The sequence below is a fragment of the Lissotriton vulgaris genome, chromosome 2_1 (genome assembly GCF_964263255.1).
Source record: "Lissotriton vulgaris chromosome 2_1, aLisVul1.2, whole genome shotgun sequence".
NCBI classification, from domain to species: Eukaryota; Metazoa; Chordata; class Amphibia; order Caudata; family Salamandridae; genus Lissotriton; species Lissotriton vulgaris.
The window spans coordinates 1439173303-1439189705 of NC_141687.1; the positions used below are offsets into that span (position 1 = coordinate 1439173303).

Here is a 16403-nt window from a genome sequence, read left to right on the forward strand (position 1 = left end):
CCGATCCGGATGGATTACTGTAGTAAGATGGTCTGTAGTCTCATTGCTAGTGTTTTTGCCAGTATTTTCGCTTCGGCATTGATTAAAGAGATCGGCCTATATGAATACATTTGTGCGATGGTTTGCCACGTTTGTGAATTGCCACTATAGTGGCTAGGGGCTGATCTCTGGGCAGGACTCCCCTCTCTAAACTGTCTGTGTACATATTCACTAAGTGCAGTACGATTTGAGATGCTGCTTTCTTATAGAATTCCACCGGAATTCGGTTTGGTCCCAATGCCTTCCCAGTGTGTAGTGCGCCTATCGCTAGCGTTAGTTTTTCCGGAGTCAGGTCCTACTCTAGGGCCTCAGCCGCAGTAGGGGCCAGTGTGGGCATGTTTATGTCTTTGAGAAATTCTAGATTTTCTGTTATTGCAGTTGTTGCCGTTGGGGTGTATACCTTTTTGTAATGTGCTGCTAAAGACTTGGTTATTTGCTTGGGCTCCGCCGTTAATCTTCCACCTTCTAATTGGATCTGTGCCACCCATTTGCTACCCCTTCTTATCTAGCCATGCTAATAGCTTACCCGCTTTGTCGCCCAGCTTATATATAGTGTGTTGTGTTTTGGTGAGCTTAGTTTTTCACCTCTCCCCATACATAAGCCTTGTACTCCTGTCATGCCAAGTGCACCTCATGTGTCGTGTCCTCATCTGTGTTTGCAACCTGTTCCGCTTCTGCCAGGGATACTTTTCCTTCCAGACTTTCCATTTGTTGTTGCAGAGTCATTTGTTGTATGACCCGCAACTAGGGAAATAGTTTGCCCTCGAAGTACTGTTTTATAGGCCTCCCATAGTATTGTCGGGGGTGTGACTGAGTATTGGTTTTCTGCAAAGTAGTTCTTTGCCGTTGTAAGGAGATCTTTACCAATCTTGCGGTTTTTAGGGTAACCGGGGTGAAGCGGAAACAACCTACGCTGTCTCAGGGTGGGGGCTGTATAGGTAATGTGCACTGGAGAATGGTCTGAGATACCCCTGGGTAAGTGTGTGATCTCGGTCACCCCTATAAGCCGTCGCTAATGTGAAGATGTAGTCTAGTCTGGAAAGGCTATTATGTACTCCAGAATGGAATGTGTATTGCTGCTCCATTGGGTATCTGGTTCTCCATATGTCCATAGAGCTAGCGCCTCAATAAACTCTTAAGAGTTTAAGATTTGCACTACTGGGGTCTTTAGGGGGTTTCCGATCTATGGATGCATTCATGGTCATATTGAAATCTCCTCCTATTATCAGTTCGCCGTGTGGGAGTGACAATAGGAATTTCCCCCAGGCCGGGAAAGTTGTATGATGTAGCATCGGAGGGATGTATACTGTCATCAAGTCATAGATTTTACCGTCCCACTAACATGTTATCTCAGGAAATCGCCTTTGGTTGTCTTTTCGGGATCCAGTTATTATCAATTGGAAATGTTTATTAAATATGATCCCCACACCTCGCAAACCAGAAGTGAAATCTGAGCGTACTACCATTTTGAATCCCCATGTATCTAGGGCTCTACAAGCAGACCCAGTCAAATGGGATTCCTGGCGAAGCGCTAAAGTGGGACCCTTACGTTTAAGGTATTGTAGGACTAATCCCCATTTACATTCCAGTACAGCACTTTAAATGGAAGGTAAGACGGTCGGGACATCTTTGTCTGGGGCCCAAATTGTCATCTACTGCGTTTATTTGCGTAATATCTGTCAGCTATTGTGATGCGGTGTTGAGTTGCCCGTATATTACCCACTGTGTCAATGCAGTGCATGTCTTCTGATAATTCACCTCGCGTCAAAAGTGAAATTAGAACTGAAATAAACTCTTCAAACTGTACCCATCCCCCCTCCCTGCACAGCGGATTTAAAACTACCCGCCACCCCAACTCAGCAGAGTGCTTAGTCCCCATAACTTTGTATTTGCGTGGGGGGGGGGGGGGGGGGGGGAAAGAGAGTTACTCCGCGTTTTCTGCTCACTCCCCGATAGTTCATAGTTCAGTGCGATCAAACTGTAATTCCAAGTGTTTAGGCCTAGTCTTTCGGTGTCTTATGGTATCATCACACAGGGTTTTTAGTGAGAGTCTGTGGTTGTGTAGGGTCCGTAATCTTTGGATCAATCGGAGTTCTCTGCAGCATTTTGTTGTGATCCTTCCATAGCTCCTAGTTGCCAGGGATTGTTACTTCTGTCTGAGTCCCGGTCTTCTTGAGTCTCTCGCTGGTCGCCAGCGAGCTAACCAGTCAGAGGCTTCCTCTGGTGTGCCGAAGAACCACGTTTTTCCTTCTGTTTCCACTCTCAACTTTGCTGGGTATAACATTGTGTACTTAAGTTCACAATTGCGGAGTTCTCTCTTGACTTCCATGAAGCTACGGCGTTGTTAGGTCACTGTCGCAGTATAGTCTGGGTATAAGGTTACATTACAGTTGTCCACTTGTATTGGAGGAGCTATGCGTGCTGCTTGTAGAATGGTGTCCCGGTAATTGAATATGCGTGCCAATATCGGTCTTGGGGGGGCTCCCGGCCGGGGTCTCCCACTGGGCCCTCGGTGTGCTCTCTCTACTGAGAAGAAGCTGGACAGCCCATGTGGTTGTAGCTGGTTTTTAACAAGGTATTTGACAAAGATCTAGGGCTGACCCCTTCACGCTCTCTGGTACCCCGACTAGGCGTATATTATTCCTTCTTGAGCTACCTTCCTGGTCGTCGAGCTTGTCCACTGGTTGCTCATGTGTCAGCTCCAATTTCTGTACCCTCTTTTTTAATGCTGCTGTGTCGACAGAGAGAGCGGCCATAGTGGTTTTTACCTCCTTTATTCTTGTGCTCATTTTGGATACATCGGCAAGCAATAGTGCGATATCTGTCGAGATTGTCCCTATGGATGTTTGCATCTGAGTTAGTGCGGCCATCACGTCCTGGAGGGTGACCTCTTTTGTTTTTTAAGACGATGTCTCTGTGCCGCTAGTTGTGGGTTGGGACGGCGTGTCTGTCTATTCTTTATGGTAGGCATATTTATCAAGTTTATTGTTGGGCACAGTGGCGGCCAAGGTGGGCTATGTTGCAGCTGGGCACCCTGGGAGGGGGGGGGGGCTGAAGGGGAACCAGTAGTCGCCGATGCCTGCCACAGGGGGTGTCGCCCACATGCGGCCTTTTGGTTTTTTCTGGTCCTAGTGGAGCGTCTCTCTTCATAGGCCTATCGCTCGGGAGTCGAGTAAGGTCTTGGGGACTTATATAACTTGTTGTATCCTCCCCAGACTGTCCGGTCATCGGTGCCTTATGACTTAAATTGGTGGGCCCTATGTAGGTCCCTGTAGCACGAGGAGCCGCTACAGTTCTTTCCCCAGATGAGCCTCTAATGTGCAGCTATCGGCCTTGTCTGCTTGCCGCCGTTGTGCACCGGAGTATTGTTCAAGGCCGTCTTCAGGGCCTGGCTCCCAATGTTATGCAGCGGGGACCCACCCGCTGTCTGGGTCAGTGCGTCAGTCCACCCGTTCTCATGCCGCAATTTTTATGCCACGTGCGGGGGCAGCCACTGCGGTGAGCACGGCCGGGCCAGCAGTCCATCACGAGGGCTCTCTCTAGAGTCGGCATCTGCTGCCGCACCCCGCACACACAGTCCAGCCCCCAGCGCAACTGTCCAGCACTTTCTTTCTCCTGCGTGCAGGCACTCACGTTTGGTTGCATGGTGCACCGCTGTTCGCAGGCTTATTCTGTCATGCCGGCGTCAGATCTTCGAGGGAGCATCGGCAGTCGGGGTGAGCCCCCCGCAGGAGTCTCAGGGCGGGCCCAACCCCCCAGCAGCCGGCACTTTATTGACACGAGGCCCTGGCTTTGCTGTTGGTACCAGGCCTCAGCTGCGCCGCCTTGTCGCTTTCTTCACCGGTCTCTCGCCCAGGGCTGGAACTTTCAGTAATTGTTCCCCCAGTGTTCTGGGGCTGCGGCACACGATCAGTGTGTGGTTTTTCACTGCATTTATTACAGGATTGACTGGGGATGGAGCTTCGAGGGCGGACCTATCGTAGGCTGTGGCCAGCTTCATTGGCTGCTAGCCACGCCCCCCAGTTTTGACATTCTTGATGTGCACTTATTGTGAGCTTCTTCAAAGGTGTACCTGAGACCATGTTTCTCACCGCAAATACTTTATGCACTTGATGTCAGTGAGCTACATGCATAGTCAGTCCGGCTCCCGCACAATACCTTCTTAGCTGACATTTAGAAATTATGCAGCCTTTCTTCTAAAGTATTCCTGTGTCACTTTTCCATGGTGGGGTTGGGGAACCTGTCATTCTACCACATTCTTCTTTCTACCACATCCCCAAGGAGGAGACGCTACACTGGTTCTATCCACCACATGTGTACCTTGATAGGACTAAGGAATACTAGGTGGGTTTTCACATTTGTTCAATTTTGTGGTGTCCTGCCCATAATTATTCATAGTTTAGCACTATAGGATTATTTCAGTACTTTGTATAAGCAGTTAGTTTTGCAGGGGGTGTTTTATACATGATAAAACAATGAACCTAATTATGTCGCAGTATTCTTGATTTCACCATGGATAAATGATTATTAATCCTGGCCTATTATATTCCTACTTTATCTTGGAGAATGGAAAATTCTTAAATCGTTTCTGGCTACATCTTACTGTAATTGTGTCAGTTCTCCTAGTTGCAGATAGGCACAGAAGTGAAAAGTGCTATTATCAATCTCGCACTGCCTGCACAGCCCCCACACATTTTGCCTTGATTTGTACTGTGCATTTTCTCTCCTCTTGGATCTTCATATCCTTATCTGTCCATTTTTCTTCTCAGGTTTTATGTCCTTCCTCCATACAGATCCCTTCATTCCCACAGTCTCCTACCCGTTCTTTGCAAGGTCTCTAATGTTTCCCCTTTGTTCTTGCAGGAAGCGATCTACCTCCCACAGGAGAGCTACACATATGGGTGAAAGAAGCTCAGAACCTGCTCCCAATCCGTACTGGAACTATTGATTCTTTTGTGAAATGGTAATGCTAAGCTGCTGCGTTGCAATGAAACTGAGAAGGATAGAGACGAAGGAATAGGTTTTGGTTGAAAGGCTTAATTGCATTTGAAACGTCTACCACATGATTATTTATACCGACCGTAAGTTGCTCAAGGACTTGCTCTCAATACAGGATCCATTCTCTGCCACTACCCTTGAATCCTATTTATAGAATTTATTGAGGGCACACCCAGAAAAAGGCATCATGGTTGAACACAGTATGCCATATACTAAAGGAAAGCGATACCAAAGGGGGTGATGGACGGGGCGTTTGGGCAAATCAAACACTCACCCCCAGTCAACTGATCTGGATTTAATCAATCACCATTCTTTAGCTCACTCCACCACCCCAGTTCAGACATGGTCATCAGCAAATCAGTCTGACCCTGTGCCTCATGGAAACAGTCCAGCCCGAACTGCCAAACCATGTCTTTGGTTCAGATGCTCCGTCCATCACCACCCCCTTTTGTAATGATTTGTTCGCCATAAGTTGGCACGGTATGCTCAGACGCAAGTCCCTTGCTCACTTTGCAACTGGATTCAAGAAAGCCTGGCTGAAGACGGCTGTAATGCGAGAAACCGGTCCTAGGAAGCTTGAATCCGGTCCAGGGAAGGCATGGCTTGGCAGTTCGAGCTGGACTGTTTCCATGAGGCACAGGGTCAGACTGATTTGCATATGGCCATGTCTGATCTAGAGTGGCAGAGTGGGCTAAAGAACGGTGATGGATTAAACCCAGATCTGTTGACTGGGTGTGAGTGTTTGGTTCAGATGCTCCGTCCATCACCACCCCCTTTTGTACCGCTATATACTAAAGGAAAACAGGATGCCGAGAAAGGTGGAATGGAACTCAAGATGGAAGGACTCCAGCAGATAATGTTTTCAGATTTGTTGCTGGTAAGACCCATGAATGTTGGCAGCTGCTAAGGTAATGGAAAGGACTTTAAGGTCAAGAAGAAAAGGTCTACTTTCTGGGTTTTGCTTTTGTACGAAAAAAAGTCTCGTTTGAGAGGTTTGCAGGCAATATAAGCCTCTGGAAAAGATCAGTTTTTCCCTAGCTTATGTGGGCAAGTCAAGTCAAGTCAAGTCAAATAATTTATATAGCGCACTACATACCCAGAGGGTCTCAAGGCGCTTGGTGGGGTGGGGAATTACTTGTCGAATATCCAAGTTTTCAGTTGCTTTCTGAATGCTAGATGGTTCTGAGTGTGGCGAAGGTGAGTGGGAAGTGAGTTCCAGGTTTTAGCTGCCAGGTAGGAGAAGGATCTTCCTCCCATATTAGTCTTGTTGATGCGAGGTACAGTGGCAAGGGCGTGGTTGGAGGAGCGTAGCTGGCAGGGGGTTGGGGGGGGTGTAGAAGGAAAGTCAAGTGTTGAGGCATTCGGGTCCAAGTTCGGAAAGTGCTTTGTGTGCGTGGGTTAGGAGGCGGAATGTTATCCTCTTATTGACAGAGAGCCAGTGGAGGTCTTTCAGGTGACCAGATATGTGGTCGTTACGCGGGATGTCTAGTATGAGTCTGGCTGATGCGTTGGAGTTTTTTTTGAAGTTTTGCGGTGGTGCCGGCGTATAGGGTGTTCCCGTAGTCTAGGCGGCTCGTGACCAGTGCGTGGATGACCGTTTTTCTGGTTTCGGTGGGGATCCAGCGAAATGTTTTTTTGAGCATGCGAAGAATGATGAAGCAAGATGATGAAACGGCGTTGACTTGTCTGTTCATCGAGAGAGAGGAGTCCAGGATGACGCCTAGGTTCCGTGCGTGGTCCGTCGGGATGGGTGCTTTTCCAAGGGCCTCTGGCCACCAAGAGTCGTCCCAGGCAGAGGGAGAGGTACCTAAGATAAGGACTTCTGTTTTGTCTGAGTTCAGTTTCAGACGGCTGTGCTTCATCCACTCGGCAACTTCTTTCATTCCTTCATGTAGGTTGGTTTTGGCGGTGGTCTTTGGTGAGTGAGAGGATCAGTTGAGTGCCATCAGCATAGGAGATGATGTTGAGGTTGTGTTGGCGTGCGATGGTCGCGAGGGGGCTCATGTATACGTTGAAGAGGGTGGGGCTGAGTGAGGATCCTTGTGGAGCTCCGCAAGAGACTTCAGTGGCCTCTGACTTGAATGGTGGGAGGCGGACTCTGAGTTCTTCAGGCAAGGAACGAGAAGATCCATTCCAGTGCTTTTCCTTGGATTCCGATGTTTCTGAGGCGTTGTGAGGGTGCTATGACAAGACTGTGTCGAAGGCTGCGGAGAGGTCGAGGAGGATGAGGGCGACTGTGTCTCCATTGTCCAGTAGAATACGAATGTCGTCTGTTGCTGCGATGAGGGCGGTCTCAGTGCTGTGTTTGGCTCAGAAGCCGGACTATGAGGATTCGACGGATTTGTTGGTTTCGAGGAAGGCGGCGAGCTGGTTGTTGACAGCTTTCTCGATGACTTTGGCCGGGAAAGGTAGGAGCGAGATGGGGCGGTAGTTTTTGAGTTCGATGGGGTCGGCTGTGGGTTTTTTCAGAAGGGCGCTGAGTTCGGCGTGTTTCCAGCTTTCCGGAAAGGTGGCGGAGTTGAAGGAGCAGTTGATGACGTCCCGGAGGTGAGGTGCTATGATGGAGTCTGCTTTGTTGAAGATGTGGTGAGGGCATGGGTCTGTAGGGGAGCCAGAGTGAATGGTGTTCATCAGGCGGATGGTGTCCTCAGTGGAGATAGGGTTCCAGTCGTTGAGGATGTTCGAGGGGGGTGAGGGTACGGCAGAAGGTTGTGAGGGTTGGTCTCTGGGTTGGTTGTCAAAGCTGTTGTGGATGTCTGCGATTTTGTCGTGGAAGAACGAGGCTAGGGAGTCGCAAAGGGTTTGAGAGGGAGTGATGTCGTTGGAGTTGGCAGAGGGGTTGGTAAATTCTTTGATGATGTTGAATAATTCCTTGCTGTTGTCTAGTCGGTCTTTAAGTGCAGCTTTCTTGGCAGTCCGGATCAGTTGGTGGTGTGTGCGGGTGGCGTTTTTGAAGGCGTCCTTGGTGCTGGTGTTCGGGTCTTTTTTCCAGGCCTTCTCGAGGGATTTACAGAGTTTCTTGGATTTCTTAAGATCATCGTTGAACCAGGGAGCGTTTTTGTGGTCTAGTTTGTGTTGACATCTTTTCAAAGGTGCTAAGTTGTCGGCGCTGTTGGTTAGCCATTGAGTGAAGTTAATGGCTGCTTGGTTGGGGTTCGAAGAGTGGGCAAGGGGGTTTTGAAGAAGCGAAGAGGAGATCTGGTCGATGGTGATTTTGTTCCAGTTTCTTCGTAGAGTGGGTTGAGGATGGTTGTGGGTTGTGGTCTTTTTGTAGTCAAAGTGAACGCAGCTGTGGTCCGTCCAATGGAGAACTGTGGTGTGACTGAAGGAGATATGTTTGCTGGAGGTGAAGATGGGGTCGAGTGTGTGGCCTGCGTGATGAGTGGGGGTGTTAACAAGTTGTTTGAGTCCAAGGTTGGCGAGGTTGTCCAGTAAGGTGGTGGCGTTGCTGTCGTTGCTCTTTTCCAGATGAAAATTGAGGTCTCCCAGTAGAATGTAGTCCTCGGAGGGGAGGGCGTGAGGAGTGATAAAGTCAGTGATGTCTTCACTGAATTGTGCATGGGGTCCTGGTGGCCTGTAGAGGAGGGTGCCTCTGAGAGTGGTCTTGGGGTCGGTGTGGATCTGGAAGTGAAGGTGTTCGGCGCTAGTGAGGTTGACGTCTGAGCTGGTTGAGATGCGGATGTAATTCTTATGGACGATGGCGATGCCTCCTCCTGTTTGCTTGGTGCGGTCTTTACGAATAATCTTGTATCCTTCCGGGATGGCAATGGTGATGTCTGGGGCTGAGGAGGCGTTCATCCATGTTTCTGTTAGGAAGGCGACGTCCGGAGAAATGGTGTCTAGTAGATTCCAAAGTTCGATGGCGTGTCTGTGGACCGAGCGGGTGTTGAGCAGGATGCATTTTAGGTGGTTGGTGTCAGATCTCTGTTTGGTGTTCGTGGATGTGGAGTTGGTCTTGGTGCCGTCATATTTGCAGGAGTTGCATGTGAAGGGTCCATGGGTGTGTCCCGGGGCGGCTTGGACGCAGGTGGGGAAACGGCCAGGATTAAGGGCTAAGAGGGTGGAGGCGTCGTATGTAATGCGGGTGGGGAGGGTAGGACGGGGACCAGGGGGTCTGGCGCTGGGCGCGGACGGGCGTAGACAGGCTTACCTTTGGCGCGACTGGGGCGCAAACGCTGCGCATGGACGCTGCGCGTAAAAGCATCTGTCATATATGGATGGAGGGGGGAGGGAGGAGCAGCCGGGAGGCGGGTGCGGGGCTGGTAGGCGAGGCAAAACAACAACAACAGCAAAAGCACAAAATGGCACTGATACAAACAGCGCAGGACGAGCTGGGGCACGGCGCTACAATAAATAAATCAATAAACAGTGAAAGCCAAGTCTGCTAAGAGGCGCTGCAGATAGCGGAGCGTGCACAGCAAGGTGAAAACGATACCACCAGAATCACCAGAAGCAGGCTGATGTGTAGGGAGTAGCGAGGGGTAGCGACCTCTTCGCCGAGGCTCAGGACGGTCCTAGGTGGAACGAATTGCTCAAATACAGTGACGCCTTGCAACACCTATGTCCTGCTCACCTTCCTTTTATTGACCCAAATGCAGGGTCAATAAAACGAGGGGAAAATAGGCTTCAAAGTGTATTTATGGTAATTTTGCATGGGCTTTAGTAAAAATCGCTGGATTTTTACTAGAGTCCCGATTTCCGAATTTGTATTCCAAAATCATGGAGGGTCTGACAAAGGCATCACAATGAAAAAGGAGTTATTACCAGTGCTTCCCTCAACTCCTGAGCAGGAAGCGGTGGGGAAGAAAATCTGCATCTGCTTATTAGCTGTCAATCTGTGCCAGGACTGGACAACCCAGGCCCACTGAACAAAGAAGGAAGCCCAGACAACTGGAGCTAACACAGGAGGGGGTTCCTCCTTGATGTTTTGATGGGAAAGGCCATGGAATTGATGTCAGATAGGTGCGAAGCTGAGGCTCCCAGAGGAGATGTGACCTTGAACTGTCCCATTATGCTGTGCAGGAGGATTGGGACATTGGTGACGAGGATGTAGAACCCCATGGTTGGCCAGGGGTGCCAGGCTCTTAGAACCTTCTATCCCCATGTAAAAACTCTTGCACAAGCGTTCTTTTTCTGGAACTGGATGGCAGCAACAGCCATATACGACTGGAAGAACAAGCACCCTGATGCCCTAAAGGACTAATGACTATCTACAGTTGACCCCAGAACTAGTCGTTCTCTCCAAGGCCCAGGGAGGCTGGCCCTCCTTCCCCCAACTGGTCCACAGGGGGTGAAAATCTGGACTTCTGTCCCCAGAAGTTGGAGAGGCGAACCAGAAACAGGAGAAAAGAGGAAAGCTGGTGCAGGGTGCCAGTAAAACCTGCTCCCTGCAAATTATGTCGCTTTCGAGGTCAGAAAGCTTGCTGGAACTGCTCTGGGTGGCTAGAGCTCGCCACCAAGAATAAAATAAGCCCTGGAGCGTCCAATTCAACCCAACGGGCCAGTTATGGCCTTTTTTTAAGATTGACGACCTAGGACCTTTCCCAAGAAACAAAGTGCATGGAGCTCCACTGCGAAGTTTAAAAAAAAAAAAACCTCGGGTGGGCAAGTGCCCGGAATAGACTCAAGTTCTAAACATAATTAATGACCCTCTGAAGAGGTGTGCATAGGCCCCCCGGTAATAGCTCTACAGGGCCCCCATCTCATGCCCCCCCCCAGCCAGAGTACCAGGGGGATGCCATTGTGCCCCCTAACAAAGAGAAGAGGAGCCCTGGACCCCATCTTCAGACTCCAATGGGTGGTGATATCTTGCTTATGTGGCAATCTGATGGACACAATATCTGATGTTTAGAATCTTCGTAACCTGATCCTTAAGGAAATCTTATCTATGTTCATCATGGTGGCCCCCCTGCTGCTCCCCCCAACCCCCTAAAAGTAGGAGTGGGGATGGGCTCACCACAGCTGGAGGAGCACGGCGGTGCACCTTTTTAGTCCTTCATCGTCGTGAGTCTGGAGATGGGGTCCTGGGCCCCACTTCTCTTGGTTGGGGGGGCACGATGGTGTTCCCCTGGTCCATGAGATGGGTTCCCAGGACCCCATCGCCAGACTCCAGACGATGAAAGGCTAAAAAGGTGCACCTCCGTGCTCTCCCAGCTGTGGTGAGCCCATCCCCACTCCTACTGTCAGGTGGACAGGGGGAGTAGCAAGGGGGTCACCATGATGAAGCATGCGGACAGCTCCCATGCTGTCAGCGATGAATGCTGCCTGGGCGGGGAGTGGGCTCCCCAACCTGCCCCCCAAGGAGGCAAGCCAACGTGGCTGGGTGGGACTGGGTACCTCAAAAAGAAAAACAAAAGGAGGTGCGAGGCCACACACCACAAGGAAAAGTGCGTCTCCCCATTAGCTGCTCATTACGCATTCACTGCTTCCCCGTTGGAGAGCCCCATAATGCTCTGCAGAGCTTATTTACGCTTTGCTTTGATGCTTGTGGTGATCCCCGTAACAGACAAGGGCACCAACAAGGTTAATAGGAAAGTGTTGGGGGCAGCAGGAGTGCAACAGTACAGTCGCCTTCCCCCAAGAAATTAACCAATCTGGTGCATATCTAAACAGATATCTACTAGCGAGACCAACACAGACTCAGAGCTCTCATTTCTCAGGATCACACCGGAGTTGCTCTGCTGGAACTGGTTACTTCTAGCATTCTGGTAAGAATAATGAACTTGATGAGATACTCATTCAAAAACCACGGAAAATCAGGAACTACGAACTAGGATTGACTTGCAGGCTAAAATATACAGAAGTCACACTTAGATACTGGTGCCCAATCTTGACACTAACGTAACCAGAAAAGAAAAGTGGCGATTGATCAATAATTTTTTGGCTCAGCTGAATCAAGAGATGCCTACTTTAATAAGGATATCACTGCTCAATGTTTGAGACACATGGGACCCAGAACGCATTTAAGGGAATCGCTCAAGGCCTTGGGACCCAATGTCTCTGCAGACTAGGGCCCACGTTGTTTGATGGGTGGTAGTGTGACAACTCAATTTAGCATTATGCATGCAGGTCTTAATAATTTTAAGTAAATAGAGCCTGTCTTTTGCCTTGCGTCACACAATCATTTGTGCAAAACTTTATTTAATCTTGCCTTAGGCCGCAATCCGGTTAGGGATCAAATGAGTAGATCCTAATTAGAAATTCACTATTTCACGTTTGCTCAAAGGGGGACATTTACTACGCTTTTGCACCAGGTTTGCGTCACAAAAGTGATGCAAAATGGCGCAATTTTTTTTTTAAAGTTATTTACTTTCCAGCGCTAAATTTGTTTAGCACCGGAAATAACGTAAAAGCAATGCGAAGCAGTGCATTGCGTTGCTTCGCGTTACTTTGTGCCGTAGGTGCGTACCAAGGGTGGTGCATGGGCATTCCCATGCAGCCACCCAAGGTTTCTCACGCTAAACCCAATTTACTAAAAACAGTAGATTGGGTTTAGCGTGAGAAAATTGCGCCCTTTTCAACTAGGCGCACAGAAGGAGAAATGCTTTAATTTCTCCTTCCTTTTCCGACTTAACATGCGTGCTGCACTGTGCAGCACGCATACATTGTGGGAAAAGCTTTTCCTGTGTCTAGTATATTATTTTGTTCAGGAAGGGTACCCTTCCTGTACAAAACCTATGCTAGACTCATGCACACATCCTAGCGTTGCAGCGCTAAGGTGTGTGCATGGCACAAAGCAGCTGTAAACACAGGAGCAAGGGAAAGCGGAGGAGAGACATATCTTTACAGATATGGCGCTCCCCTGCTCCCTCCTTGTCGCGCAAATCAGCACAGCCTAAAAGGGGGTTGTGCTGCTTTGCGTGACTTTTTAGTAAATCTCCCCCAAAGTGTCTAGCCACGTTATCCCAGAGAGTCAGCACAGAATGAATGACTGCTGATAATAGGGACTTATCCCTTGAAAGTTGAACAACTGCTTTCTGACAGTATCTGGATGTATTTTTGATGTGGGCAGTATGAAATGCTGGTTTGGTGACCCTAATCACCTTTTTAAAATGATTTAGTTGGATTCTTGGAGAAAGGAGTTTGATGTAAACTGATTGCTGGCACAGTGGTCATTGGTCAAGATGGTAAATACTCAGGTGATCTCAAACCCTAGCATCGGAGTTGCAAAGCTGTCGAGATTGGAAGGAATTTCTGAAGAGTCCAAACATTTAGAACTGTGAGAGAGGTACTTAGAAGGGCACTGAATTGTAGCTTTCTAGTGGTGTTAAGGCTAATCTGATTCCTGGAACAATAGAGGTTGATATCTTGCTTAAGTGGCAATCTGATGGACACAATATCTAATGTTCAGAATCTTTGTAATCTGATCCTTAATTAAATCTTACCTATGTTCCAGTGACCCATTTGTGAAAACAAATGTAAGCTTAAATCTAAGTCTAATTGCATCCCGTGTCAAATTTGGCTATTTTTGACCAAAGACACATAAGGATAAGTTACTTACCTGTAATTCTGGTTCTCTTCCAGGGGTATACTCATCAAAGTCATAAGCACTGTACTGAATAGTCCCGCCCACGTGCGGGGACCCTGAAGCAATAACCCAAAAAAAAAAAAATATATATATATATATATAAATAATAATATGCTTATATTTCAAATATACACACATGTATCTATTTATGCAGCCTAAACAACAATATTAGGCTCAGATATTCCAATATTGCATTGAAATGTTTTCATTTGAAAAACTTACAACATATACAATAACATTTTCATGACAGAGAAAATGCGCCTTTTACTTGTTTTTGAACACAGCCTTTATTTTAGAAGGAAAAAAGGCAGGGTAATAGTAAGCAGATTAGCCTAGAAGGCTGCATATAGAACACTCAGAAAAAACTGCTGCTGTGCCTTTAAGAACTCCAGGACCTCCAGGCTCCCATCATGCCCCACAGGTGAGTTATTTCAGGTCTTTTTGACGGCGTATTACATTGTATCCATAACATGAGTAACAGATATATCCTTATATACATGGTACTCGTTCGGTGTGGAGAGAGGGTTGCTTATGCCTTTGATAAGTATACCCCTGGAAGAGAACCAGAATTACAGGTAAGTAACTTATCCTTCTCTTCCAGGGGATACTCATCAATAGTCATAAGCACTAAACAGAGTAGCACACCCATCCTTGAACCCTGCGGACGAATACCTGCATACCAAAAACCTGTTTTCAATCATATATCATCCAAATAAGTTTCTCAAGGATGCTCGCCCAAACTGAGCATCTACCCGAGTATCCGAGTCTAAGCAGTAATGGTGTGCAAAGATGTGGACTGAGCGCCATGTGGCTGGTTTGCATATCTCTTGGATAGGTACATTTTTAAGCAGAGCTGTAGTAGCCGCTTGACCTCTCGTAGAGTGAGCTCTCGGCCTGCCTGGGAGCTGTTTGTGTGCTAGCTGATAGGATAACGTGATGAAAGACATTATCCATCGAGCAATGGACCTTTTAGAAGAGGGGAAACCAGTGTGTAATGGACCATAGTTGACAAAGAGATGGTCTGACTTTCTTATACCATTTGTTCTATCCAGATATAATTTCAACACTCTTTTTAGATCCAGGGAATGTAACGCCCTCTCATGAGGCATGGTAGGATTAGGAAAAAATGTGGGAAGAGTGATTGACTGATTAATATGAAACTCCGAGATCACCTTAGGTAGGAAGTTCAGGTGAGTCCTCAGCACTACATTATTAGTATGGAAAACGAGACAAGGCTCTGTAGAGCATAAGACCTGCATCTCGCTCACCCTACGAGCAGAGGTAATTGCCACTAGAAAAACAGTCTTCCAAGAGAGGTACTGTAGAAAAGGTTAGTGAATGGGCTCAAATGGGGGCCCTATTAATTTAGAGAGGACCACATTAAGCTCCCAGGCAGGAGAAGGTAACCTAGAAACCTGAGTGGGAGACTTTTTATACGCTGTAATTGCTGCCAGATGTACTTTGCTAGAAGGGAACTGTAAACCTGCTTTAGCTAAGTACAACATATAAGGTAAAATAACTTGTTGGCCTCGGATGGGGTCATGACCATTAGCTGTACACCACTGATAAAAATGCTTCCATTTAAAAGCATATGACTTTCTCGTCGAAGGCCTCCTCACTTCCTTTAAGATCTGCATACAGTCTTGCAAGAGGCCGAAGTGTCCAGATTGGAGGAATTCAGGAGCCATGCTGTCGTTCTCAGTGACGGTAGGTTGGGATGAAAAACCTGCCCCCCCTGACTTGGTTAGTAGATGCGGTGGCATGGCAGTCTCCTGTGTGGCACCTTGGACAGATGTAGCAGGTCTGGGTACCACCACTGATGAGGCCACTCTGGTGCAATCAGGATCATCTCTGTCTTGGACTTCTATCAACAGTGCATTCCCCCTGGAGCCTGGTTAGTGGTATCTGGATGCAAAGGCACAGCATTTTGCGTTTCCTGCGTCCGCAAATAAGTCTATGTCTGGTGCGCCCCATCTCCGAGAGATGTATTGAGCTATTTCGTCTTTTAGCACCCATTTGTACGCTTCAACAAAGTTTCGACTTAGGTCGTCCGCTTGTACATTGAAGGCGCCTGGGAGGTGAACTGCAGATATCGTCATGTTCCTTGCGAGAAGCCACTTCCAGATCGCTCGAGCGTCTAGAGAAAGGGGCCTGGATCTGATCCTTCCTTACTTGTTCAGGTAATACATCGTTGTTGCATTGTCCGTCTGAACTAGCAGGGAATTTAACTCAATGGAGGGAAAGAACGCCTTGAGCGCTAGATGCACTGCTCTGAGGTCTAGCATGGTGATGTGGTAAAGTTTTTCCTTTTCTGAGCACATTCCCTGGACCTGAAGGGATCCCATGTGAGTGCCTCAACCCTGAAGGGACTCATCTATGACAAGTTTGCTTGGAGAGTTCCTGGTGGAAAGGAACTCCTTTCAGAAGATGAGATCGTTGCATCCACCATCTTATGGAGATTTGGACTGAGTAAGGTAGGGTTATCGTATCCTCCCAACAGTTGGATATCTGAGACCATTGGTCCTCCAGAGCTTGCTGTAACAGTCTCATCTATAGCCTGGCATTCTGAACAATTTATTTTATGCATGGGGCCATCGAGCCCAGCAGAGAGGATACCTGCCTGGCCGTGGGATGATGAGTTCTCAGAGTTTGATTCTTGTGGAGTATTGATAATAGTCTCTTCCCCGAAAGAAACGCTTTTGCACTTGCAGCGTCCAGAGTTGCACCCAAGTAGTGTATCCTCTGCATTGGATTGAAGACAGATATTTTGAAGTGGACGCACAGGCCTGATTTAAAAGGTGAATGCAGCATCTTAGATGTTCCTGCAGCAGGGTGGGAA

At 48.1% G+C, this 16403-nt stretch overlaps 1 protein-coding gene across 3 annotated transcripts in view; it reads left to right on the forward strand.

Annotated features, from left to right (window-relative positions):
* SYTL1 (synaptotagmin like 1) overlaps positions 1-16403 on the forward strand; it is a 444266-nt gene that overhangs the window by 414804 nt on the left and 13059 nt on the right. For all 3 annotated transcript variants that reach the window (XM_086957276.1, XM_086957275.1, XM_086957274.1), the window contains one exon: positions 4903-5002. In XM_086957276.1, the coding sequence (XP_086813402.1) occupies positions 4903-5002 (100 nt within the window). The remainder of the gene's footprint in view (positions 1-4902; positions 5003-16403) is intronic.